This window comes from Protomyctophum bolini, assembly GCF_963924005.1.
Source record: "Protomyctophum bolini genome assembly, chromosome: 2".
In the NCBI taxonomy this organism is placed as follows: Eukaryota; Metazoa; Chordata; class Actinopteri; order Myctophiformes; family Myctophidae; genus Protomyctophum; species Protomyctophum bolini.
In genome coordinates, this window is record NC_137863.1 from 50,447,802 (window position 1) to 50,473,081 (window position 25,280).

General features: G+C 45.9%; 1 protein-coding gene across 1 annotated transcript in view; it reads left to right on the forward strand.

Annotated features, from left to right (window-relative positions):
* Positions 1–25,280, forward strand: part of LOC308332278 (cadherin-22-like) — a gene marked incomplete at both ends in the record, with an annotated part of 126,104 nt that overhangs the window by 42,297 nt on the left and 58,527 nt on the right. The window contains 3 exons of the mRNA XM_080788081.1: positions 5,917–6,036; positions 21,433–21,600; positions 24,600–24,787. Coding sequence (XP_080644207.1) covers positions 5,917–6,036; positions 21,433–21,600; positions 24,600–24,787 — 476 coding nt within the window. The remainder of the gene's footprint in view (positions 1–5,916; positions 6,037–21,432; positions 21,601–24,599; positions 24,788–25,280) is intronic.

The following is a 25,280-nucleotide window of genomic DNA, read 5'->3' on the forward strand; positions in this document are numbered from 1 at the left end:
ATAGCTGTCAGTCTAGTGTCTTCACACGCGGTGCACTCCTGTGGCTCGCCTATCGGTAATTGAACCGTCTCCCCCAGAGTGCTGAAATGGTGAGGGGAAGCCATTCTAACCGCCTGTGTTGATACCATTAAACAGAACTCATGCATAAATCCAAGTCGGTAGGGGCCGATATAAAGCTATCACTGGCCTCCCTCGAAGGAAAATCTTCCTCACTTTATTTCACAGGAGATGGCCCCCAAAGTTAGGTTTTAATTAAAATCCATATTTGTTTATTTCCTAATCTAATGCATTGATGCAATGCAATCTAATGCATTGATATTCTGTGCTTACAGACTATAACATGGTCTGTAATGAACACATTGTTCTCCCTGTTATTGAATCCTGTTTAAATAGCTAAGCCATATCCACTTCTACATTAAGCCTGTTGGGCAGTATGCAGATGGCTGTGAGCTCAGCAGCCCTGATCTAGGCCTCAAGGGTTATATTTAACTTACTTGGCAGACTGAAGAGTCAACTTTAACTGAAGCAGGTGAGAGTAACAGAAGAGAACACTAATGACAGAATTGGAGCTTCAGCGTTTTAATGTAACTTTTATGACATTGCCAGGCGAACATAATTAGCTTGGACTGTTTGAACAGGGAACAGCATGGTTCTATAGGGAGTGAGATTGGGGACATGGATGTCCAATTTGGGTCCCACTTCAGACACCTAATAGAGATGGACACAGACATCATGTTGAGTCAGTACCAGCATGCATGCTGCTGCTGCCCCGTCATGAGAGACAGTGACAATGACTGTGATTCCCAAGTGGAACACTATATTTTAGGGATGCAAGACAAATACATAAAGGCCTTGATTTTCACCTGCATATGCAATAGAGCTGATCACAACATTGCAGGCATTCTTGTACTTTGAGCTTCCTCTCAATGTAGTGACAAGAAAATAAGCAATTATTCATAAAAACTAGACCGGTGCCCCAAGTCAGGAACAATTTTGGGAAACTTGGGAACGATACAAGTTGGGAATGCATGCCACACCAGGTTATGCAATACCCAATGTGTAGTTAGAACATCCCCAGTGCAGTACCCGTTACCAGAGTACTAATATCGTTAGATACTAGAATTTCATGCCCGCTTCGCGGACATTCATTCCAGACTACGTTGCCGCGCACTATGGGAAGAAGGAAATTGCCTGCGAGAAAAGAGGCAAAGCGATATGTGGGGGGGTGGCTTACAGGCGTGCGTGTGTGTGTGCAATGAAAAGCCAATGCGAAGTAGCGAACAGTCTAATTGTTTTACTTAGGCAAAAAAGAACTATTGACAAACAACAATGTTGATGTAACTAAGACGATCGCTGAGATAGATATAGTTTATATACAGAGATTTAAGGAATAAGCAAAATAGTGAGCCTATAATTCCTCCCCTTCCTTCTTTCTCTTCTCCTGCGAGAGCCGAGAGAGAACAGATTCTGAATGTCTGACAGGGCACTGTTGCCAGGTTTGCGAATTGTAAGCGAGTTGTAGTGTGTGTAAGTAGCGTGGTTAAAAGGCCTTGTTTCTGGGCCTGTTGGGGCAACAGCATAGGCAACAGTGGTTAGTGTTCCGTGTAGGGAAGGCTCGGGGTGTGGGTGAGCATGCACATGTTGGCTTTGATTGGCTAAGGCTAGTGGCCACATGTTTTCAGTGGCTAGTGGCCACATCTCTCGCACACGTTTTCATTGGCTAGTGGCCACATCTTTTGGCCACGTGACCAACTTTACAATTGTTAAAATAGATATAGTACAATCAATGGCTTATTTATACACGTGCACCGACCTAGTTGGGAATGCATGCTAGTTTCATGTTACAGTAGGTAGTGGTACTTAGTATTAGTAATGCATGCTATACTGTAGCTTCATGTCAGGTAGTGGTACTTAGTATTAGTAATGCATGCTATACTGTAGCTTCATGTCAAGTAGTGGTACTTAGTATTAGTAATGCATGCTATAGTTTCATGTCAGGTAGTGGTACTTAGTATTAGTAATGCATGCTATACTGTAGCTTCATGTCAGGTAGTGGTACTTAGTATTAGTAATGCATGCTATAGTGTAGCTTGATGTCAGGTAGTGGTACTTAGTATTAGTAATGCATGCTATACTGTAGCTTCATGTCAGGTAGCGGTACTTAGTATTAGTGACTTGAGGAATTGGTTCAGGTTCAGGTTTATTTGTCATGTGTATAGATACAGAGTATAAATACAATGAAAATTATTTTGCTCAGAGCACTCTCAGTCTTACATACACAGGACATAAACAAACATATATAGTGCAAGAAAAAGACAAAAAAACAGGGAAAGAAAAGTGCAAGTGAAGTGACAAAACAGTGCAATACAGTTCAAGGTCAGCTGTTCAGCAGCCTGACTGCCTGGGGGTAGAAACTGTTACTGAGACGGGTGGTACGAGATTTGATGCTCTGGTAGCGTTTTTTGGAAGGGAGTATCTCCCTCCTATAGGCCCTCTCATCACCGTCGGTTATTAGTCCGATCACTGTGGTATCATCCGAAAATTTAATTATGATGTTATTCTCATATCTGGCGACACAAACGTAAACAAGCTGTACAACAGAGGACTGAGGCAGCAGCCTTGGGGCGCACCGGTTCTGGTGAGAATTGTGGATGAGCATCTCTCTCTTATGCGTACACACTGGGGCCTGCCTGTCAGAAAATCAAATAGCCAGTTACAGATGGAGCCCACACCAAGGCCACTGAGTTTTAACACTAATTTAGATGGTACAATAGTGTTAATGCGGAACTATATAGTCTATGAACAGTAGTCTGACATAAGAGCTTTTCTTTTCTAGACGTACCAGGGCAGTGTGTAAAGTGCTTAGGTGGAGCAGGGGGCCCACCACGCTGCATCTAAACTTACGGGCTGGAGCGGCACCTGTCAGCACTGGCACACCTGCTTTTAATGCTATCAACCCATAACCACCAGTAAGTTACTCATCAAGACCATGCAGTGGTGCAAGTAGGCTCTACTGGAACCTACTGGCTAGCGATTATAGGAAACACGGAAGAGAAATGAAGAAAAACATTGTGAAGCTGAACTATACAACAACTTCGCTTTATGTTTACTTATACGTGGCCAGTTAAGACTGGCAGTGGTGTCCCAGTGGGGTTTCCTTTCCTCACTGGTAGGTGAGCCAGTAGTGTACAACAGCAGTGGCAACACAAATGTGTGGGGAGGTCTAATTAGCATAATGAGCACCAAAAAATGGGGTAACATTTTAATGGCTACTCTCAATTTAAAAGAATGAAAGGAAAAAGCAATTTGAGGAATTGAGAAAAAAAAGTTTGTTCAAGAAGAGGCACAGAGGAAAACATGTTTGTTTATATGCTGCTTTACACCATTACGGCAAACAGCTAAATAATTGCTGCTGCGCGTACTGTGTCATCTCAGAACAATTTACCATGCTCTTTATCTTTATTTACTGTAGAGAGAGAAAAATATGTATTTATGATGAATAATGAGAAATTTTCTTCATTATAGCCACACTTTTTTCCCTTCGTTTTTCTCAGTTTTTGTTAAAAAAAAATCTAGTTAGAAACTTCAATCCCTACTGTAGAGCGCTGGTTCCCAAACAGTGGGTCAGGACCCATTTGTGGTTCACGGACACATTTTTCTGAGTCTAAAATATTTCATGAATTAAAGACAAATTCAATGATTTCACGAAAGTAATTTCAATGAATCAAATACAAATTTAAGAAATTCCACGAATTAGACAACAAAGAAGTAGTGAAAATAACCGATCTACAAGCTCATTAATGCGGCACGAAGCGACATGCTGTGCGCTTGTAGATCTGCTATTTTCACTAGATTGGGTCCCGGGCAAATGTCTCTTTGCGTCATGGGCTTAAAGGTTTGGGAAGCACTGCTGTAGAGATCCCTCACCAGTATAGGATCTGAGAGCTGCCAACTAGTAACGACTTCTCCTAATGAAACAGAAGCCAACCAGAGTGACCCAGGCAGCAAACTCCCTGCTTCCCTTCCCTTTTAATATAAACACAATAAAGTAGCATTTGCATTTATATAGTTCCTCCAAGCTGCCAGCTGGGACCCAGAAACAGCTGAGTGTCGAGCTGATTGTTATACCTGGGGAAAATTAAGATAAGAGAATAATCGCAAGGATGGAAATGGCTTTGCTGGACGCACAGAGACAACCAGGTAGACATAATTACCAAAGGCAGGGGTTCTGTCTGTCGCCAGTAATGAAACTGCCTTGTCTCTATATGGCTTTCTGTTTTCAATATGAGAAACACTGTATCATTGATCCTCCTCCAACCGTGCAGTATATCGTGTGCGTGATCTTCTGAGGATCAGGAAGACATGGGCCAATTAATTGCATATTCTGGCGAGATACTTATACTGTTTGAGCATGCATTAAGAAGCACACACATATACAGTACATACTGCGGTAGGTACAGTACAGTAGGAGATGAAATGCACAGCTACTGTTGGATTTAACTAACACAAGGTTGCTCGTACTGTAATATTTGCGACTCAACACTTGCTGTGGCGGCTGATTATCATAGCCTCACATGTGTGTATGCCCTAGACTCTATGAGCATAATGGCAAGCCGTTGTAACCGCCATAGATGGCACTATAGTTGTGTTTGCATGCAAGCCTTCCAGCTTCCAGCAAAAAGAGCGGGAATGCTGCTGTTGGGGACAGCAGCAGGATAGTGATCTGGGCTGCCCGTGGTAATGCCCTGCATGGCTTTAAAGATAATCCACTGCTCTGTCTTACCTGTCTCCTCCCTCCTCGACCCTTGGGAGCGCCAATGGGTGACAGGAAACAAACAGCGCTCTGACACCTCCCGCTAATTAGCATCATTAGCATTCGGCCATTATGTGGCTGGACAGTAGCATGACAGGGCTCTGAGAGAGGCTACAGCCGTGATCTTTGGTGGACAACACCAGCTGTCAGTAATTACCTATGGACCTTGCCAGGGGAATGGAGACAGACTCCTCGTCCTTGAGGACTCATGGCTTGCCTGTGCCAGGATTCTCTGTGCCTTTTCCTTTCTCGTTTAAAATATTTCCCCACATTTTTTGTCCTTCCGCCCTTTTAAATTATAAGGTGTTTCTATTTATAGGGAGGGAAACAGCTCAGCCAGTAAAAGGCTATAGTCAGTGGTTGGTTATTTTCCCAAAGCAGTTAGAGGAAGCTGTTGTCCATTAAGCTTTACGGGATTTATCTGAGCTTTAACTAAAATGTGTGACTAAATGTAAATATGTGCTTGTTTGTTGGCTGTCAGAGGCTTGCACACAGCTGACGAATAATATAGAACAGTAGTTTCTTATGGAAATTACCGCCATATTTCCAGAAGTGCCAGCAATCGGCAATAATTGCTTGTTGTTGTGGATTTCATGCACCTTTATATTATATCGGACTTTGAAGATAGAGATGTTAAATAACTTCATGTTTTCCTTTCATCTTCCGAGCACAGCTTGTGTGCCTGGGAGAGGCCGAGCAAACCGTCTGCGGCGGTTTTGTGGCAAGAGGTAATTTGAAACATCAAAAAATGTGTTGTGTTATGTACATAGAGATGAATCGTTTCCCTGGCGTGCCAGTTCCTCAATGCATTAACCTCATACTCACCCTCTCTCTCTCTCTCTCTCTCTCTCTCTAGTATAATAACTCCTACAGTAGGCATGCAGACACTCAGGCACACGCAGCAAATAACACAGACATGGAGAACCCAGAGGTCCCCAAACACCTGCTTTGCTGTTACATAAACTATCCTCTCTCGCCCTGACTCTTTAAGATGTCAGTGTCTGTCTGTGGCTTCCCAGGTGGCCTGGCTCTGAACTTCTCTTCATCTGAGCCTGTGTGTGTGTTCTAATTCTCTCTCTCTCTCTCTCTCTCTCTCTGAACAGGAACATCCGTGATGAAGGTCATAGCGTCAGATGCAGATGACCCGACGTATGGCAGCAGTGCCAGGGTGGTGTACAGCGTTCTGGATGGGGAGAAGTTCTTCTCTGTGGAGAAACACACTGGTAAGCTGCTTGATTCTCCATGTACATTAACCTCTCTCTCTCTCTCTCTCTCTCTCTCTCTCTCTCTCTCTCTCTTCCTGTTCAGGTTCATGATCTGGTCGGGAGCAGATATTAATAATACATATATAATAACTTTATTTGTATAGCACTTTTCAAAAACAAGTTTACAAAGTGCTTCACATACAATACACAAACAGGCAATTAAAATCAACAATGGAAATTAGTCAAATACAAAATACAAAAAATAATAATAAGAGATAAGCAGAAACTGGGACTGTTCATTCAAACTCATTAAAAGCCTTTAAATAATAGTGGGTTTTTTAAAAGTGGACACTGAAGTGGTCTGTCTGAGTTCCAGAGGTAGTTGGTTCCACAGCAGTGGAGCCCTAGCAGAAAAGTCTCTGCCGCCTTGCGTCACCAGCTTTGTGTTGGGGGGGGTTGAGTAAAACTTTGTCTGCTGATCTGGGGTTACGGGAAAGTATGTGCGGGGACAAGAGGTCGGAAATGTATGTAGGTGCTAGTCCATTTAGTGATTTAAAAACAAACAAGTTAATTTTAAAATCAATTCTGTACATGACTGGTAACCAATGCAGTGAGGCGAGAACAGGAGTAATATGGTCATATCTCCTGGTCTTTGTAAGAACTCTGGCTGCTGTGTTTTGAACTAGTTGAAGGCGATTGATGGATTTTTTGGGAGTCCAGAAAAAAGAGAATTGCAGTAGTCCAGATGGTTTGTGACAAAGGCATTAATAAGGGTCCGTGCATCGCTGAATGAAAGAAATTATCAGATTTTTACAATATTCCTGATTTGGTAGATGGCTGTTTTCGTGATGTTGGTGAAGTGCTTTGAGAAGTTTAGATCAGAATCAAATAAAACTCCCAGATTTCTAGCCTCAGGGGAGCACTGTAAGCCATGTGAATTTAAAAGCTGGATTTGATTATCTCTGTGGGATTTTGGTCCAAATACAACTATTTCAGTTTTTTTGGTTATTTAACATGAGAAAGTTCTTTGAGTTATTGTAAGATGATATCTTACACGTCATGTTGTAGTCACTGGTTTGTAGTCATTAGGCATGGAACGCAATCCGGTAATAAGGACTATACACCCTAAATAATCCCTGCTATCGAGGGCATCATAATTTTAGGTCAGACCCAATAAAAGCCTTGATGCCGCGTATGAATCCGACAGATTTCTTCAGGTGCTTCTTGGAATAGTTTGTTGTCTTTTATTCCAACTCGTAGCGACCGGCGAGACTAAAAACAAACTGGGGGATTTTTTTTTTATACCACCTCCAAGGTGGAAAGCCTGGTGACGCGAGGTTAGACATACTGTAGGTGGCCGGGGACAACAGTTAGGCAGAGCTAAACAAGTTGCAGAAATGATCATTACACAGTCACGGATACAGCCTCCCCATATGTATATTCACAGGCATACAGATGAAGGATTAACCAACTTGCTCAAGGAGATTTTTGCACTATATACTACTGTCTGTCTGTCTGACACACACACACACACACACACACACACACACACACACACACACAAAATGTGAGTACGACAAGTACAATACAAGTATACAGTTCAGCACCTCTCAGTTCAGACGGGGATTTTTAATTGACCTTCCTGCATAGTATGACACTAAAAAATAAGAAATAAGCCCTGCCATCTAAGACACAACTATTAGTCTACAGCAGATACTGCAATCTACTGACAATCACCCCTGTGTTCTATTAAACACTTAAACCCATCATTAATTCCCAAAAAAATAAAAATGCTAATTGGGCACAGACAGTTACATCTACAGAGGGTTATACGTTGAATATCCCCCAAGATGCAGATACAGATAGTGTCACTGTAGAGACTGTGCGTCCCCAGTCAGCAGATATGGCTGAATTCCCTGCTGGTTATTCTATTGGTGAGGCGGATGGCGGGGATAAGGCCTGAGCCGCGATCTCTCAGGCATAGCCCAGCGTTGGCGTTGCCTGCAAATGGCCCCCGCGGGAAAAGCGCTAAACTTTTAATGATCCCTCTTTTTTTTGGTCCCTGCCGCTTTGATTCGGTCGGCCCCGGTGCCGGGATGATAAATGGCTCTGCCTCGGCGGGGCTAGCCCGGGAGACCGGCTCACACACACACTGTATTTTGTAGTAAAATCCTCAATGTTAATCGAACTCGGAAAGTGTACGCATTTAATGGAGTTGGAACAACTGATGTTCAGGAGGAGGAGAAACGCGCATTGGCCCTGCCCTTCACGCCACTCTCCTCCCTCCACGTCAATCTACCTGTCCCCTTTTATACCTGCCCAGTACCACCCAGAATCCTCCTTGCTTCGCCCGACTCGCTGCGTCGCACACTAGCCGCCTTCCTACAGGCTTCTCTCGCAAATTTTATCAACACCATTTCCTCACTCACCGTTCGTCCACGGAACCAGCATTCTACCTCGTTCGCGTACTTCCAACGCCACCAAGGCTCATCAACATGTTTGCTGCGGGCTACACAGACAGATGGCCTCCCCAACTTCAGAACCGGCACACCGTCACGACACGGGACCCTCGCCGATCAGATGACGCCACCCACAGTTCAAGAGCCACGCCGTTCGAGCCAAACAGAACGATCCATCCGCCTCCCCAACACTACAACTCACAAAGCTAAGTTTCATTCAACCGTCCGTCCTTTCATTAAGCCACAGCGTAGCTCAGGGCTTTCGGCTTTCCATTCATGCCCGAATCTCATACTACGCGCAGCCTGTCACGTCATCACTCCGTGACAGCCCAACCAGAAGCAGTTCCTGCTGAAACCACACGGGGTCGCCGAAGGCCAGCTAACGGACTGCACTCACTATAGTGCTTCTCCCTGCGGTCTCAGGCTTCCACGCAGCCTTCTTTCATGTTAACGGCTCGCACTTTCACAGTGTTTCCCTGCAGCCAAGCTTCCTTATGTCGTGCGTATCACACCGTATGGATGTAACAATTGCTTGCCATTCACTCAGCCTTTCAGTCACCTGCCTATTCTCTGTCTTTCTCTCTCTCTGTCTATCTCTCTCTCTCTCTCCCTCTACCCCCCCCCCCCCCCCCCCCGCCCCCGCAATATTGCTTGCTCTGGGTGGATCTTTGTTGGTTGTAAAGTATCTTGAGACAACTTGTTGTGATTTGACACTATAATAAAATTGAATCGACTATAGACTATTGAATAGACTTGCATTTACGTAGTCCTAGCACTTCATAGTAAACACGTATATCGTATAATATAGCATAGTACGGTAAGTTGACATAGATACTCCGTGCTTTTGTTCCCACTTAAACATAAGTCGCCCTGGATCAAGAGCGTCTGCTAATTGCCCAAATCGTAACTCGTTTTTAGCCAGTCGGCCAGCCAGCCAAGCTCCCAGCCTCCCATCCCCAGGCATTCTTCTGCCTTTTTTCAGCCAGTCACGCTCCCAGCGCCTCTCTCAGGCCCCAGCCACTCCTCCAGCCATTCAGCCAGCCACTCTCCCAGCGCCTCTCTCAGGCCCCAGCCACTCCTCCAGCCATTCAGCCAGCCACTCTCCCAGCGCCTCTCTCAGGCCCCAGCCACTCCTCCAGCCATTCAGCCAGCCACTCTCCCAGCGCCTCTCTCAGGCCCCAGCCACTCCTCCAGCCATTCAGCCAGCCACGCTCCCAGCGCCTCTCTCAGGCCCCAGCCATTCTTTCAGCCAGCCACTCTCCCAGCGCCTCTCTCAGGCCCCAGCCATTCTTCAGCCAGCCACGCTCCCAGCGCCTCTCAGACCCCAGCCATTCCTTCAGCCATTCACGCAGCCAGTTAGCCAGCCATGACCCACGCCCCCGCCATGCTCCCATGCCATGCACTTTACGTAGCCTAGCACTTCTTAGTACACTTGTATATCGTATAAAATTATAGTATAGTATGCATAGTCGACTAGATACTCCACCGTTACGTTCTTAGTTCATACCTGATTCACGATAACTACTCTTACGTTTGCGACGTACGACATGCTTTGTTCCTGCTCACACGTAAGTCACTCTGGCTCAAGAGCGTCTGCTAAATGCCTAAATCACAAATCGTAAATGGTATTTCAGCCAGTCGGTCAGCCAGTCACTCTCTCAGCCTCTCACTCAGGCCCCTGTCCCCCCTCCTTCTCACCTTCCACAGCTAGTCCGACGGCTGCCCCTCCCCCGTCCCCTCCCTCTCTCCTATCCCCTCCTCCCCCCCCTCTCTCTCCTATCCCCTCCCTCCCTCTCTCCTATCCCCCCCACTCTCTGCCCGCCTCCGCCGAGGCTCCGCCCACCTTCCTCATGGCTTCTCCTGCCGAGGCTCCGCCCACCCTCCCTCGGGCCTCTCCGCCTTCCCACAGGCCTCACCCGCCTACCCTCCCCTCCCGGCCCCCCCTCCCCAGGCTCTGCCCACCTTCCCTCCGGCCTCTCTCGCCTTCCCACAGGCCTCACCCGCCTACCCTCCCCTCCCGGCCCCCCCTCCCCAGGCTCTGCCCACCTTCCCTCCGGCCTCTCTCGCCTTCCCACAGGCCTCACCCGCCTACCCTCCCCTCCCGGCCCACCCTCCCCAGGCTCCGCCCACCATCCCGCTGGCTTTTTCTGCCTTCCCACAGGCCTCACCCGCCTACCCTCCCCTCCCGGCCCACCCTCCCCAGGCTCCGCCCACCATCCCGCTGGCTTTTTCTGCCTTCCCACAGGCCTCACCCGCCTACCCTCCCCTCCCGGCCCACCCTCCCCAGGCTCCGCCCACCATCCCGCTGGCTTTTTCTGCCTTCCCACAGGCCTCACCCGCCTACCCGCCCCTCCCGGCCACCTACCACCCCACGCTGACTCCTCCCAGCGTCCTTTCCGACTCCTCCTACCCCCCCCCCCCCCCCCCGTCCTCCCAACTTCTCTCTCTCCACAGCAACCCCATTTCTCTCTCTCCCCCCCCCCCCCCCCCCCATCCCCCCCCAGCTACCTCGCCACCGTGGTATCCCTTTTCATAATAGTCCATATTTGTAATATTCCCTGTCAAATGTTTTGGTCACGTGCTAGGACAAACGTGCCTCGTTATCAGTCCATATTTGCAATATTCCATGTCAAATGTTTTGGTCACCGTGCTAGAACAAATGTGCCTTGTCATTAGTCCATATTTGCAATTGTCATTTACAGACGATCCGCTGCCCGCCGCCTCACTCCTCTCTCTCCTGTCCTCCCTCCCCGTCCCCCCCTTCCTCTCTCCACGGCCAGACCAGGGCCGCCCAGAGAGTGCCTGCCCCAGGAGATCCAGCTAGACCACTTCCCCCACGCTCGATCCACCTTCCTCCCGACCCACTCCCGCCCCCAGTTCTAGACCTTGCTCGTTTTTGTTTTTTTGGGGACCTAGAATACAAACTATGTGCAGACACGGGTTCCTCTCTCAGACCCGTATCCTGCCCCAGACCCTCAATTTCAGGTTCAGGTTTAGGTTCAGGCCCAGGTTCAGGTTCATTCGTCACGCGTACAGATACAGAGTATAATTACAATGAAAATGATTTAGTGTTAAGCGTTAAGACCATGCGACTTCGTCCGTGATGTGTATACCCAGGTCACCATTCTCCCCCGGAACTTCCCCTCGACACCTCTCCGCAGCGGCCCTCCACCCTCCTAGGCAGTCGGCTCGGACCGTCCTCCCTTCCTCAGACCTCGCCACGCTCTCGGCCCTCACCAGCCACGGCCACATCGCTCCTCCGCCCTGACAACTCTCCCTTCCCTAGACCTCGCCACGATCTCCAACCTCCCCTAGTCACTTTCACCATCACTAGCCATGGCCACCTCGCTCCTCCACCCCTACAAATCTCCCTTCCCTAGACCTCACCACGCTCTCCAACCTCCTCTAGTCACTTTCACTAGCCACCTCGCTCCTCCACCCCTACAACTCTCCCTTCCCTAGACTTCACCACGCTCTCCAACCTCCTCTAGTCACTTTCACTAGCCACCTCGTTCCTCCGCCCCTACAACTCTCCCTTCCCTAGACTTCACCACGCTCTCCAACCTCCTCTAGTCACTTTCACTAGCCACGGCCACCTCGCTCCTCCGCCCCTACAACTCTCTCTTCCCTAGACCTCGCCACGCTCTCCAACCTCCTCCAGTCACTTTCACTAGCCACGGCCTCGCTCCTCCGCCCCTACAATTCTCCCTTCCCTAGACCTCGCCACGCTCCGCCTCCTCTAGTTACAACTTCCACAGCACTCCCTCCACATCGGCGCCGCATCCACTGCTGCCAGCCGAGGCCCCCAAGACCTCGCCACCCACCTGCTTGGCAGATGGGCCACCCAAGCCTACCAGTTCCACCCGTACGAACCTCCCTGGCTTCCCCTAATAAGTAGCCGCGGCCCGTTGCTCCTTTTGGGGATATTGTCCATGCGCACCGTAAGACGAACGCCTTACGACGAACGCCACACGACGAGTGCCATTCGACCTCCTCCCCAAAGACTCCAGGGTCGGCGACCCCCCGGAACCTACACATCCGCATTCATTCATCCCTCCTTCATCCCTCCATCTATTCACTGTCAATAAATTCTTTAAACCTCCCCAATGGCGTGTTTATTCCTACTAGTGAAATGGAGTTGGAACAACTGATGTTCAGGAGGAGGAGAAACGCGCATTGGCCCTGCCCTTCACGCCACTCTCCTCCCTCCACGTCAATCTACCTGTCCCCTTTTATACCTGCCCAGTACCACCCAGAATCCTCCTTGCTTCGCCCGACTCGCTGCGTCGCACACTAGCCGCCTTCCTACAGGCTTCTCGCAACCCACCCCCACCCCTACACCTCCATAGCAGCTCCTCTCCCCGCTCCCCCCAAAGGAGCTACTACATCCACCTCGCCAAAAGTGGATCAAACGATTAAAACAAAACTCTCTCCCATCCTTATCAGGTTCCTGCGGGGGGATATTGTCCATGCGCACCGTAAGACGAACGCCTTACGACGAACGCCACACGACGAGTGCCATTCGACCTCCTCCCCAAAGACTCCAGGGTCGGCGACCCCCCGGAACCTACACATCCGCATTCATTCATCCCTCCTTCATCCCTCCATCTATTCACTGTCAATAAATTCTTTAAACCTCCCCAATGGCGTGTTTATTCCTACTAGTGAATGGAACCAAATGGTTCAATTAATTCTAATGAATTGTAATACTGTAGGTGCGAGGCAATGAGGTCAGAATAGCGTGCGTGCGTGTACGTCTGCTCCAGTTACTCTGATGACACTCACTGTAGACTAGTGAGTCACTGTGTGTTTTCCGGCCCAAATTCAGATTGGATGAGAATTGTCCAAAAGGCTTTTATTATTTAAATGTAAAACTTAATTATTATTATTGTGAGACGGCAGGGAGTCCAGCGGTGCTATCATAGAACGTGTAGAACTGTTCCAGGGGGTTCCCAGCTAAGGGGCTACTGTATCAAATGAGGATCCGTGGTCTAACTATTATTGTATTGTTATTGGTCTTTTTTTTCTCCTTTTCACTCCTCTGATTGGACAACATTTACACCCCCCTGCCTAAAATTCCACAGGATACATTATTGCCTTCATATGATTGGACAATAATATACAGTTGACGTCACAATTATGTAATATAGATAATATAGATTTATTTCTGATCTGTCCTATGCTTCATAGTGCGGTACCCGACAACTGAATTTCTTTGTGGGATCAATAAAGTAAATAAAATATAATTGATCTAAACCGAGGGTTGTTGAAATTAAAATCACTGTCTCTCACATGTAGGATTGTTATGACAGCATTGAGGCGTCTTTCTTTGTAAAGAAAATTCTCTCAGGGATTGTTTTGTTATGTTATGAAGGCAACACCACTCACAGATCATGTGTTATGTTTCCAGAGACAGTATAATGAATTGAACAAAAGCAAAACACTGCCAGTCATGGTCGGTTGTGCATTCACAGACCAAGTTCTGTTGAGGAAGAAATAGGGCTATCGTCATTTACATTTTCATGCTCACTTTTTCCCCCTTTCCTATGTAGGTTAGCTTTTTTCGAGCTCCTTAGTAGCTAGGGTTTTGGCGTTTTTGACGTCCACACTGGCTTCCCCTGTGCCGTGTACGTTCATTTTCAGTCAGTGTAGGTTCCAAAGCCCGTGAAGCAGTAAGCTTGACTCCAAAAAACAATCCACGTCCACACGTCCATTGTAGTTTAACGTTTTACTTGACAAAAAGTGTACAGAACAACAAACAATGTGATACAAAGAAAAAGTGTTCAAAAACGATTCTAAAATGGTCTAGTACGGTTTCTGAAGTGTCTTAGTATTTTCCAACGTGGTTTAGAATTTCCAAAGTGGGTCAAAAAACTGTAGCTGCTCTCAGGCTTCCAGCTCTGAACTAACTAAAACCCTGCTGCTGATAATGCACACTGAATTAACTGGCTTGCTGGCTTCTGCTCCAATAGGCTGAATTCTTAATTGGCTCTATTAATTCAGTTAAGACTCAGGCTGCACAAAATGTGTAATCAAGAAATGTCCTTCAATATAGTACACACAATGAAATAACTTAAATGCACTCATAGACATTTTCTGTTCTAAATATGGCTCTCACATTTCCGGCCCCTAATTGGCTAGGCGGGAAGCATAACAATTATGACATTACTTAGAGCCATTAAACATTACTATCAAGAAAACAACTTAAATATATTCTTCACAGTTCAAACTGCCTCTTGTAGCAGACAGAGTTTTGTAATTGGTCTCTCAAGGGTGCTGGTTTTCGTCTTCACACTGACACGACGCACAACTCCCCTTGAATCTGGCATGATCTTGAGTATTCTTCCCATCATCCATGAATTCCTCAGAGCGGAGTCATCCACAATCAAAACGACGTCTCCAGGTTGGAAGTTCCTTCTTGCTGTCAGCCATTTCTTCCGTTCCTGAAGGAGCGGCAAGTACTCATGGGTCCATCTTGACCAGAACAGATCAGCAAAGTACTGGATTTGTCTCCATCTCCATCGTGCGTACAGATCTTCTCTCTTGACATATGCCCTTCTTTGCAAAGCCTCAATATCCTCAGGGTATGAATGCTTCTGGCTGAAGAGAATTAGCTCTTTTTCAGCTATGTTCAGGTCTTCAACTGTGAGCGGCTTCTTTTCCAACTTTGTTCTATGTTTCTCCAGTCGTTGCTTGAGAAGCCTCTGTTGCTTGACTGGGTCATCTTCAGAGTGATTGATGATAGCTTGTAGCTCTTTCCTTTTGCCACTTAGGTGCAGCAGCAATTCCCTTAGCCGGAGAAACCAAGCCACTGCTTTCTTCAGCTGATGCCAGCTTGAGTAGTGATCAAATAGCTTACTTAGTGTAGCAGTGCTCTCCTCCGTGGCAAGTAGACTGACTACAGCTGACTTTTTGATCTCGACGTCATCTTCCTGAATATGACTGGACTGATCTGGTCCCTTGTAGTCTTCATGGAAGTCTGGGTTCTCGCTGAGCTTTCTTTTTAGACCAACTGTACGCTGCTCAGCTACACAGCGGTTGTTCGGCATGATGGCAGTCTCATTCCTCAAAGGCAAGCCGATACAGTAATGCCCATCAACAAGCTCAGCGGATTTAGTGACTGACCGCATGAACTTGTGATCTTCTTGAGACATCTCTGTTTTGTCTTCACAGCTGTGTTCCGGGAAGTCTGTATTGTACTGCTGGACTAACAGTTCTTCAATGCTTGCTACAGAAATGCGGTTGACTGTGTGACTGCAAACATCATCCACGATCTCATCCTCTCTTCTTACAGGCCCATTCACCACCCAACCAAGGATGGTCTTAACTGCGTAGGGTCCGTCCCCTTCACTATTAATCACCTGCCATGGCTCCATAGCTTTAGGCGAGTTGGTCCCGATCAGCAGGCCGACTTCTGCTTCGAGCTGCGGGATTTGTACCTCTTTCAAGTGGGGCCATCTCCTCACATCTTCTGACTGGGGAATGTTTTCCCTCTTCACCGGTATGTCCTTATGTGTGAAGGCTTTCGGTAGGTCGATGTAATCTTTCGACTCAAGTCCACACACTTCCAGGTCAGACAGGATGTAACTGGGAACCAGCTTCTCCTGGCCCATAGTTCGAAGAAGGATCTCCGTCTTCCTGCCTCTGATGTTCAGCTGTCTCATGAGTGCTTCAGTACAGAATGTGGCTGAACTTCCCTGATCCAAGAAGGCGTATGTCTTCACAGTCTTCTCACTTTTCTTGGACCTAACCATTACAGGTACTATTGCGAGTATGCACTCATCTCCGGCCCCAGTGCGTCCACAGGTCTCTTGCTCTAGTGACACAAGGGCGCTTGAGACACTCGAGCTCCTTTCCTCAGTGTTGCTGTCCTCATCCTTCCTTGACTGAACACTGTCTTCTTTGTCAACATGCAAGATGCTTGGATGTTTCTGAGAACACTCTTGACATGTCATCCTGGCTTTACAGAATTTACTGAGGTGTCCCTGCGTAAGGCAACCAAAGCAGAGTCCTCTTTTCTTCAGAAACTCAACTCTGTCTTTACCCTGTTCTTCTCTTATATTTCTGCATACATCTAGTGAATGATTCTCCTGGCAGAACAAGCAGGGTTTCTGGAAAGCATTTACAGCGTGGGACGGTAGATTATTCTTAGGTGAGTCATGTGACTCCTCTTCAGCAGGCGTTACAGTAGTAGCAAAACTGCTTCCCTTTGGATTGATAGACATCAGGGTCCTGGTATCAAAACTGCTCTTTGGTTTTCCTTCAGTAGCTGTGCCGCTGTCTTGAATATTTCCGAATAGCGGATCACTTGCAATCTGTGCTTGTCGGTAGATAAACGTCACCAAGTCTGAGAACCTGGCTCTTCTTCCTTGTCTTTCTTGAACGTCAAACGCTGTCACCCTCCACTTCTCTCTTATCTTGTAAGGAAGTTTTGAGATAACAACTCTCATATTCGTGGGGTTGTCCATCTCACTCATGAACTCAATATCATCCATGGTATTACGACATCCGATCAGGAAAAGAGCGTATGTGTTCATCGCTTTCCCGTCCTCCGACTTCATCTGAGGCCACTTCAGAGCCTTTTCTATGTAGGCATTGGCTATCTTCAGCTCGTCACCATAATGCTTCCGAAGTAGTGTTCTGGCTTCTTGATAGCCTCTGTCCGGGTCCATGTGTTCACAGCTGCAGACCAACTGGTGTGGTTCTCCGCTGGTGAACTGCTCCAAATAATACAGCTTGTCTCTGCTGTTCTCTGTCTTGCTGTCTATTGCATGATCAAAGGCTCTAATAAAGGACCTGTAGGTGAGCGGGTCACCCTGGAACACAGGTATTTCTCTTTTCGGGAGATAAGACAATTGTTGCTGTGTGATGAGCATCTCAGTAATCTGATTCTGACGCCTTATCACTTCATAGCCATCTCTGTCACTTCTTGGTGGCAAGGTAGGTGGCAAAGCAGGCTGCAAGGCAGGCTTCCTTTCAACATGTGTCTGAGACCGCTCCTCTGGCTCCTTAGATGCCTTTCGGGGTCCTCTTGTTCCTGTCTTCGATGTCTTTGAGCCTGCTACTACATGTGACTTGTAGTATTCATTCATTCCATCCTGGTGGGTGCCTTCATATTCTTCATATTCTTCAAATACTTGTAACTTGGCATCAGACTCTGCAATAGCTGTATCTAGCTCCAGTTGTTCTTTTTTAGCTTTCAACTGGGCTTCTTCAAATTCAAGGGCTTGCTTCATCTTTAACATCGCTGCACGCGCCAGCAGTGCTGCCCTTTCTGCTTCTACTTGTCTACGTGCACGCACAGAAGACGTAGTAGAGGATACTTTTGAGTGTTGCACATTAGAAGCACTATCACCAGGCTTGATATAGTCGTCTTCTTCATCCCCTCTGGGAGGGCCTTTTTTATTTATTTTACGCACATCATCAATCCATTCATCAGTGGCTTTAACAGAATTTAGGATTGATGCTTGCTTAGGTTCGTACCAATTAGTCTGATCAGCAGTAACCTCATCTTCAGGTAAAAGAGCTGTCACTTCTTCATTGACATCACCAAATTCTTTACACAGCTTAACAAGGTCATTCAGACTCAATTGTTCAACTTTATCCACATTTCTTACATCTTTCTTCAGAATATCCAATTCGTTAATCTTGTTAGTTATTTGCCCTGCTTTGGCTCTCCTAGATACAATCAGTCTATGGAGTTTCTCCTCCAAAGCCTTTCCTGTGGGTATTGACATCCTCTTGTGGTGGCTAGGCGTATCTGCAGCCTTGTGTGTTGCTTCATCTGGCATTTTCGTTTTTCAATGCAAACAGTGTATAATGCAATGTTTAAACTTCACAAAAAAGCTTCCAATAAAACTTGCAAAACTGTTACTTAAATGCACTGTCTTCTGATATAGGCTTGGATATATCTTCAAAACGGCAATGATAAAATCAGCATCATTCTTCAGCTCACCAGAGCAAACTTCTTTTCTTTTTCCTCTTCCTTTACACAAGATTAACTCTCTTTACCTTCTTGTAGCTTCCAGTGATGTTAGGTTTCCATTTGCTTCTCTTGAGCTAGTTTTTTGACAAAATGTAGGTTCCAAAGCCCGTGAAGCAGTAAGCTTGACTCCAAAAAACAATCCACGTCCACACGTCCATTGTAGTTTAACGTTTTACTTGACAAAAAGTGTACAGAACAACAAACAATGTGATACAAAGAAAAAGTGTTCAAAAACGATTCTAAAATGGTCTAGTACGGTTTCTGAAGTGTCTTAGTATTTTCCAACGTGGTTTAGAATTTCCAAAGTGGGTCAAAAAACTGTAGCTGCTCTCAGGCTTCCAGCTCTGAACTAACTAAAACCCTGCTGCTGATAATGCACACTGAATTAACTGGCTTGCTGGCTTCTGCTCCAATAGGCTGAATTCTTAATTGGCTCTATTAATTCAGTTAAGACTCAGGCTGCACAAAATGTGTAATCAAGAAATGTCCTTCAATATAGTACACACAATGAAATAACTTAAATGCACTCATAGACATTTTCTGTTCTAAATATGGCTCTCACAGTCAGCATGGGAGACATATAATGAATATAAATCCTGTAACGGAATTTTACATTCAAATGTGTTGAATAAAATATTATTCAATGCAGGGAGTTAGGGTTGAGTTGGGGGGGGGGGGGGGGATGCATCATAAATGCATCCCCTCTGGCTTCCTGTGGATGAAAGAGGACCATGTCATTTGCCTCCCTCCTTAGCTCCGCTGCTGCATGTACTTTTGGCTACTCGCACACAAACATGGCCCGGAGCTACTTGGGAGCCAAATGTGACTAGAATCACTGAGTTGTGTATTCAACACAATGTAAACCTCTGGGAGGGAGAGGAGCACAAACCCCAGGAAATGCAACAATAGATTTTGACATGTAAAATCCCAGGAGAGGGGCAGAATAGAAATATTATCTTACCACACAGTGAAGCGGCTATAGCTTCTGTTGTGCCACCGCTGTAGGGCTGGCGGGTGGCAGTGTGTGGCAGTGTGTATGCCTGTGTAATATTATTCCCACATGGAATGCAGTGATATTATCATGCCATTGACTTTTTCTAAACAAATGTTTTCCACCCCAGGATTTTGTAACCCATTTTCAAACCCGGTTCCAATTACCTAGACTGCAAGCCTGGGCACGACTCTCCCTTTGCCAACCTGGGGAGAGCCTCGAACTGAGCTCATGCTTCCTTCAATGCACGAGGAGGGATTAGGCCGCTTTTTTAACACCTGACAGGGGGGGGGGAGTTTCCATGGTAGCTTGTGGAAGGAACATGTTATTCCAACCAGTTCCTTTCCCCTCCATCAGGTGCCCCGGCTGGCCAGGGGGATGCAGTAGAGACCAGGATGACTGCATGTTTTTTGCGAGGGTACCTACCTTAGGGGACACAGAGAGAACATGTAAACAGAAAGGCCTTTCGCCAACCCCACCTATAGGCTATGGGCACGGAGGAGAGAACCAGCGCTTTTGACAACTAAAAAAGTTTCTCTCGCCAGTGTCTCTCGCCAGAACGACGCAGGCACTCCTGCAAAAGTGCTGACATTTTTAGCACTGCTTTGCTCTGGGGAGAAATATCATTCTGACCTTCGGGTCAAAATTTGTGTCAAACCAGAAACAGGATTGTGTTCAACCTAGACTGTAGACATCTAAATGTCTCAATAGAAGAGCAGGGGGACCAAATTCAAACAGCCCAATTGTATAGGTTATGTTGTATTCACATACTCTACTATTGGACAAAATACATTTCATTCACAAAAGAAGATTAGAGCTTACAATAGAGCTTCTATGTCTTAATGCCCTGATGTTTTACGTAAAGCACTTTGAATTGCGTTGTTGCTGCTTGTCTGGCCATGCCTTGTCCTTGCCTTGTCTTGGCCATGCCTGCAGAAATTAAAGTTGACATTATTTTTGTTATAAAGAATCTGCAAGCTACCAATGCGTATATACATTGTGATGTCTTGTGAGCTTATACATGTTGCTGTTTGTCAATCAACCAATTATACAGAGCTTACCGGTATTATGCCGTCATACTGTCACACTAAAATACAAAACAAAAAAATATGGAGCTGAAATTCCCCCCATTCTTCTCCTGTGCCGTGGTCACAATGTCAGCAATGACATCCCCAGCTGCCTGCGATTGGACAGGGCAACCTGACCTGAGTGCTGCTACTGTAGTTAGTCCACATAGTGGGTCAGTCACAGCGACCAATACACTGCAGTCATCTTTTCACAAATAACCAATTTCTGGAAGCATGCAGCGGATTGGATTGTTTCTTTCTTTTCAAACTCTGCAGAACTCTTTCCTCTCTTTGAAGTGTAAGACTGGTGTGGCTTAACGCAGTAGAGAGCCTGTTTTCAACTCAGCACAGAGCCTGTTGAAATGCAACTACTGAATGTGCTCCCTGGGCAGATTAAGGGAAGCCATTGTGATTGTTTTGTCTACCGACTCCACTGCTTGCACTGTAGAGGTGCATCCTGACACAGGCTTTGCTTTCACCGTAGAGCAGTTGTCATGGAGCTTCATTCTCGCAGGGGCAGGCCTTCATTCCGTTGCCTTTATATTATTAATTTTAATACAGCCCAGTCCTATAATGGTATAAGCACGGTGCTTCCAGAGAGAAAAAAAGGGAAAGAAAGAAAGAAGAAGGGAAAAAAATACACAATCTCGTCCTTCAGGAGGGCTTAGGGAGCGGTGAATTGGAATGCATTGCACTAGTGCGTCTCATCTGTAATTGAGTGCTCAGCTGAGGTTGATATTCAAAATGGGCGGTGTCAGGGATATTATCAAGTTGCAGGAATTCTAACAACTGTTGTGTACTTTTCTTTTGTCTCTGTGTGTGTGTGTGTGTGTGTGTGTGTGTGTGTGTCCTCTCTCTCTCTCTCTCTGTCTCCCACTGCTCATCTGTCCCTTTCCATGCCACCATCATCAGGGATCATCCTGACAGCTGTGGCAGACCTGGACCGTGAGACCCAGGACCGCTACGAGCTGGTGGTCAAGGCCACGGACATGGCGGGTCAACTGGGCGGTCTCTCCGGCTCCACTACGGTGACCATCGTCATCACCGACGTTAACGACAACCCACCGCGCTTTCCACAGAGTGAGCCTCTTGCACGCACGCACGCACGCACACACACACACACACACACACACACACACACACACACACACACACACACACACACACACACACACATTTTCAGAGGGATACAGAGAGATAGAGAGGGATTAGTGTTCATCTTGTGGGGCAGAATAATTGTATCATCACTGTCGGGCCGAAACCTTGTATCTCCATATTTCAATTTCTTAATAATATATAAATAATATATTAAATATATATAATATATTCAACTTATATTTTTGTGAATGAATGACTTTCTTCATCATACAATTCAAGTCATGCAAAATTAGCGACGACGCATAATAAGCATTGCAATCTGGGAACCCATTCAGTTCATGCCTCTTTGGCGGCACCGCCTCCTTTTTTTGTTTAAAAACACAGTTTCTTAGTATAGGCTACACTTCCTCCTGGTGCAGATCTGTGTTTATTCCTGCTAACATTAGATGAAACATTATGCACACCTACAGTGGACAGGTACGTCGGATAACTGTAGAAGTAGAGAAAAGAGGATCCCGCAAAGCTGTCTTCACTTACAGAATTACATTTATTGTTTCGGTCGTTCAGGCCTTCATCAGATGAAGTTCTGCCTGATCGACAAAATAATAAGTACATTCGATCCATTGGAACTCATGCTCTTTTTTCCATTTCCTGAAAAGAAAATGAGTGGACATGTGGTGCATGATAGAGAGAGAGAGAGAGCAAAAATGAGCAGTAAATGTGTGAGGGTGTGTTGTATTCACTCTGCTGCACTTCACCACTTTCTCCTCCCTGTGGCCGTTTGGAAAATGATTAAATAGTTTGCATTGCCAAAAGTAAAGATGATGGATCTTCTTTCACCCGCCTCCGAAGTCTGCTTCCTAATTTGCAACAGAAACAGAGAGACAATTAGAGGGGTATAGCTCAGCTGGCCCCTATGGGCTCTGAGTTCTGAATGTTAGACCCGCCCACTGTATACTACTACTACAGTGATGGAGTGGTGAATTATATATTTTTTTTTACCACGGATCGCCCACTGTTTGTTTATATCATCCCCCCAACATGCTTTGACTTAATTTGTCCCAGAGATTTTGCTGAAGAAAGAGTCAAGGAAGAGTCTTTATCTTGTGGGTCACTAACACCAATCAGGGATTGGTGTCGGCTGTGCTGACTGGCCCAAATACTGTCAGAGAATATCATTTTATATTAATGCATGTGCTGGTCCAACACTCGACCCATAACTAGCTATCAACTTCAAGCGATGGGAACTGATGTCTGGCCCGGTACATGGGACTCTAGAGAGGTCTGAATCAATATTAAAGAGAGTGACACTGATGTTTTGTTTTAGCCTCACAGCTCTTGTGGTAATTATACAGATTTAGTTTAGACCCGTCAGTCCATCCCGATTATGCGCAATAGGTACAGGGCAAAAGAAAAGTGTACTATGACAAAAACATCAAGATAGTGTATACAATTATCAGAAAAGGGCTGCAGTATTATGGAATAATATTCCATAATAATATTAATTTCATATAACATCTACGACTCATACATTGTATTTATTCCTGTCTCTCTTTCACACTGTGTCTAAAACATTACTCTTAGGGCTAATTGCATATTGTTGAATGACGTTCATGCCAGTTCGGTCAAGACTAATATTGACCTAATTTTTATTCAATGTATATCATTAGCCTTTTTGACCTCTCAGCTTAGGCCTACCTCCACATTTAATAATATATATATTTCTGCCTCTGCCATATGGAGACACACACACACACACACACACACACACACACACACACACACACACTATAATGCCAATGAATATGGCTGGTTTAATTACATGATGCAAACACAAAAGAGAAGACGCACTCAATGTACAGTATGGCTCCTTTGTGTTTTGTCTAACCTCTGGCTTATGAATAAAACATTATTATTATTCCTTTCTAAGGATGGCAATGTCGGTCCATTGGCCCGTCCATACCTCTCTCTCTCTGTCCAGCAGGGCTGACATCTTGTTTATTTCTTTACCTCTCTACTACAGACAGTCGCATTTTAAAGTAACACAATTGTTTGTTACAGTTGGCTGAGTTGTGTCTAGAGTCTTGGGGGGCTCAATTCACGAAGGTTATTTGCGAGTATGTTTCTCCAAAGTGCTCTACAATTGATTGATTGATTGATTGATTACTTTATTAGTCATGAATATAAACAACACGTGGTACAGTCAGACTCTTTGGGTGCCAAGTACGAGAGTCCTTTTTTTCTAACTGTGTATTTATTAGTGAATTAAAACTTCCCTTAACTTCTGTGTCAGAAGTTACAAGTGTCTTTATGTTGCTGGCTTCCATTGGAATAGTAGCCTGTCAATTTTGTAGCTGCTTGTGTGAATACAGATGCAGTTTGGAAAGCAGATCCATGCACACCTCGCAAACTGTGCAAAAGAATGAGCTTGAATAAACCAGTTGATATGTTCACAGTGTTGTGAATGAACCCCGGCAGACATACTGAAAGTCTTAATACTGACATAGACTGACAGTTTAGCATATAGCACTATTAACACTCAAACCTGCCAGAGATATAGTAGTGCATAACCCCTGACAGGAACTCAATAGGAGCTGTCAGTGCCGCTAACAGCAATGGCATAATGTTATACAGTATGTTCAACATGAATTGAATTGAATTGAACTGGATGGTATGCTGTGAACATTTTGACCACAGACCTCGCTTTACTCACCCTGATCCCGTTGATCTCGTTCCTTTATTGCATTCTCTCACCCTTTCTCCCCTCTTGTTTCTTCAATTCAACTCTTTGACTCGTGATATTTATTATTTTCTGTGCCTGCTTCTTTCTTTGTCTGTTCTGTCTCATCTTCTCCACATGCACTCTCCCTCTAACCTCAGCCTCTTCCGGTCATCCACCTTTCCTCTTCTTCCTCGTAACACCTTCCATCACTTATTTATTGTCCTTTCCTCCTGTAACACTTACCCGGGTCACCAACCAGAGATGTACCAGTTCGCGGTCTCGGAGGGGGCGCCCGTGGGGACCTCGGTGGGCCGCGTCATCGCCACCGACGCCGACATGGGAGAGAACACGGACATGAGCTACCTGATCAAAGACCAAGAGGGAGGGGAGCTCTTCAAGGTCTCCACGGACCCACAGACGCAGGAGGCGGTGATCTCCGTCAAAAAGGTAAGGGTTCTGTTATAGCTGTTGGTCAGCGGTGCTCCATTCCTAAAGCTGTAGGGAAGTACATTTCATTACATCCAATAGTGGACCTTTTAGTCTACTGTCATCACTAAGCAAAGCATTAGAGCTGATAGTTAGCAATTAAATGGAGCATAGCAACCTTTTTTTTAACATGCCTATAGAAGAAACCTTCAAGCTACTACATTAGATAACATGACAGACGCTTGAGCTAGCAGCGCTCTGCTTCTTATTATCAGTGGTAGTCTATCTATGTGATATGCAGACATACACTGCACGCCCACTGGGAGGTCCCATAAGCCTTCTACACAATTAGCACAGATATGTAATTGCCGCCATAATATTGATACTTGATGATGATTATGACAACTGCATATATGCGTGAAAATGGCACACACTAGAAATGTGTCTCCCTGGAAAGGGCTGATGCCTGAGGCTGGACTCACACATGCGTTCAGCCAACGCGTCTGAAACACAA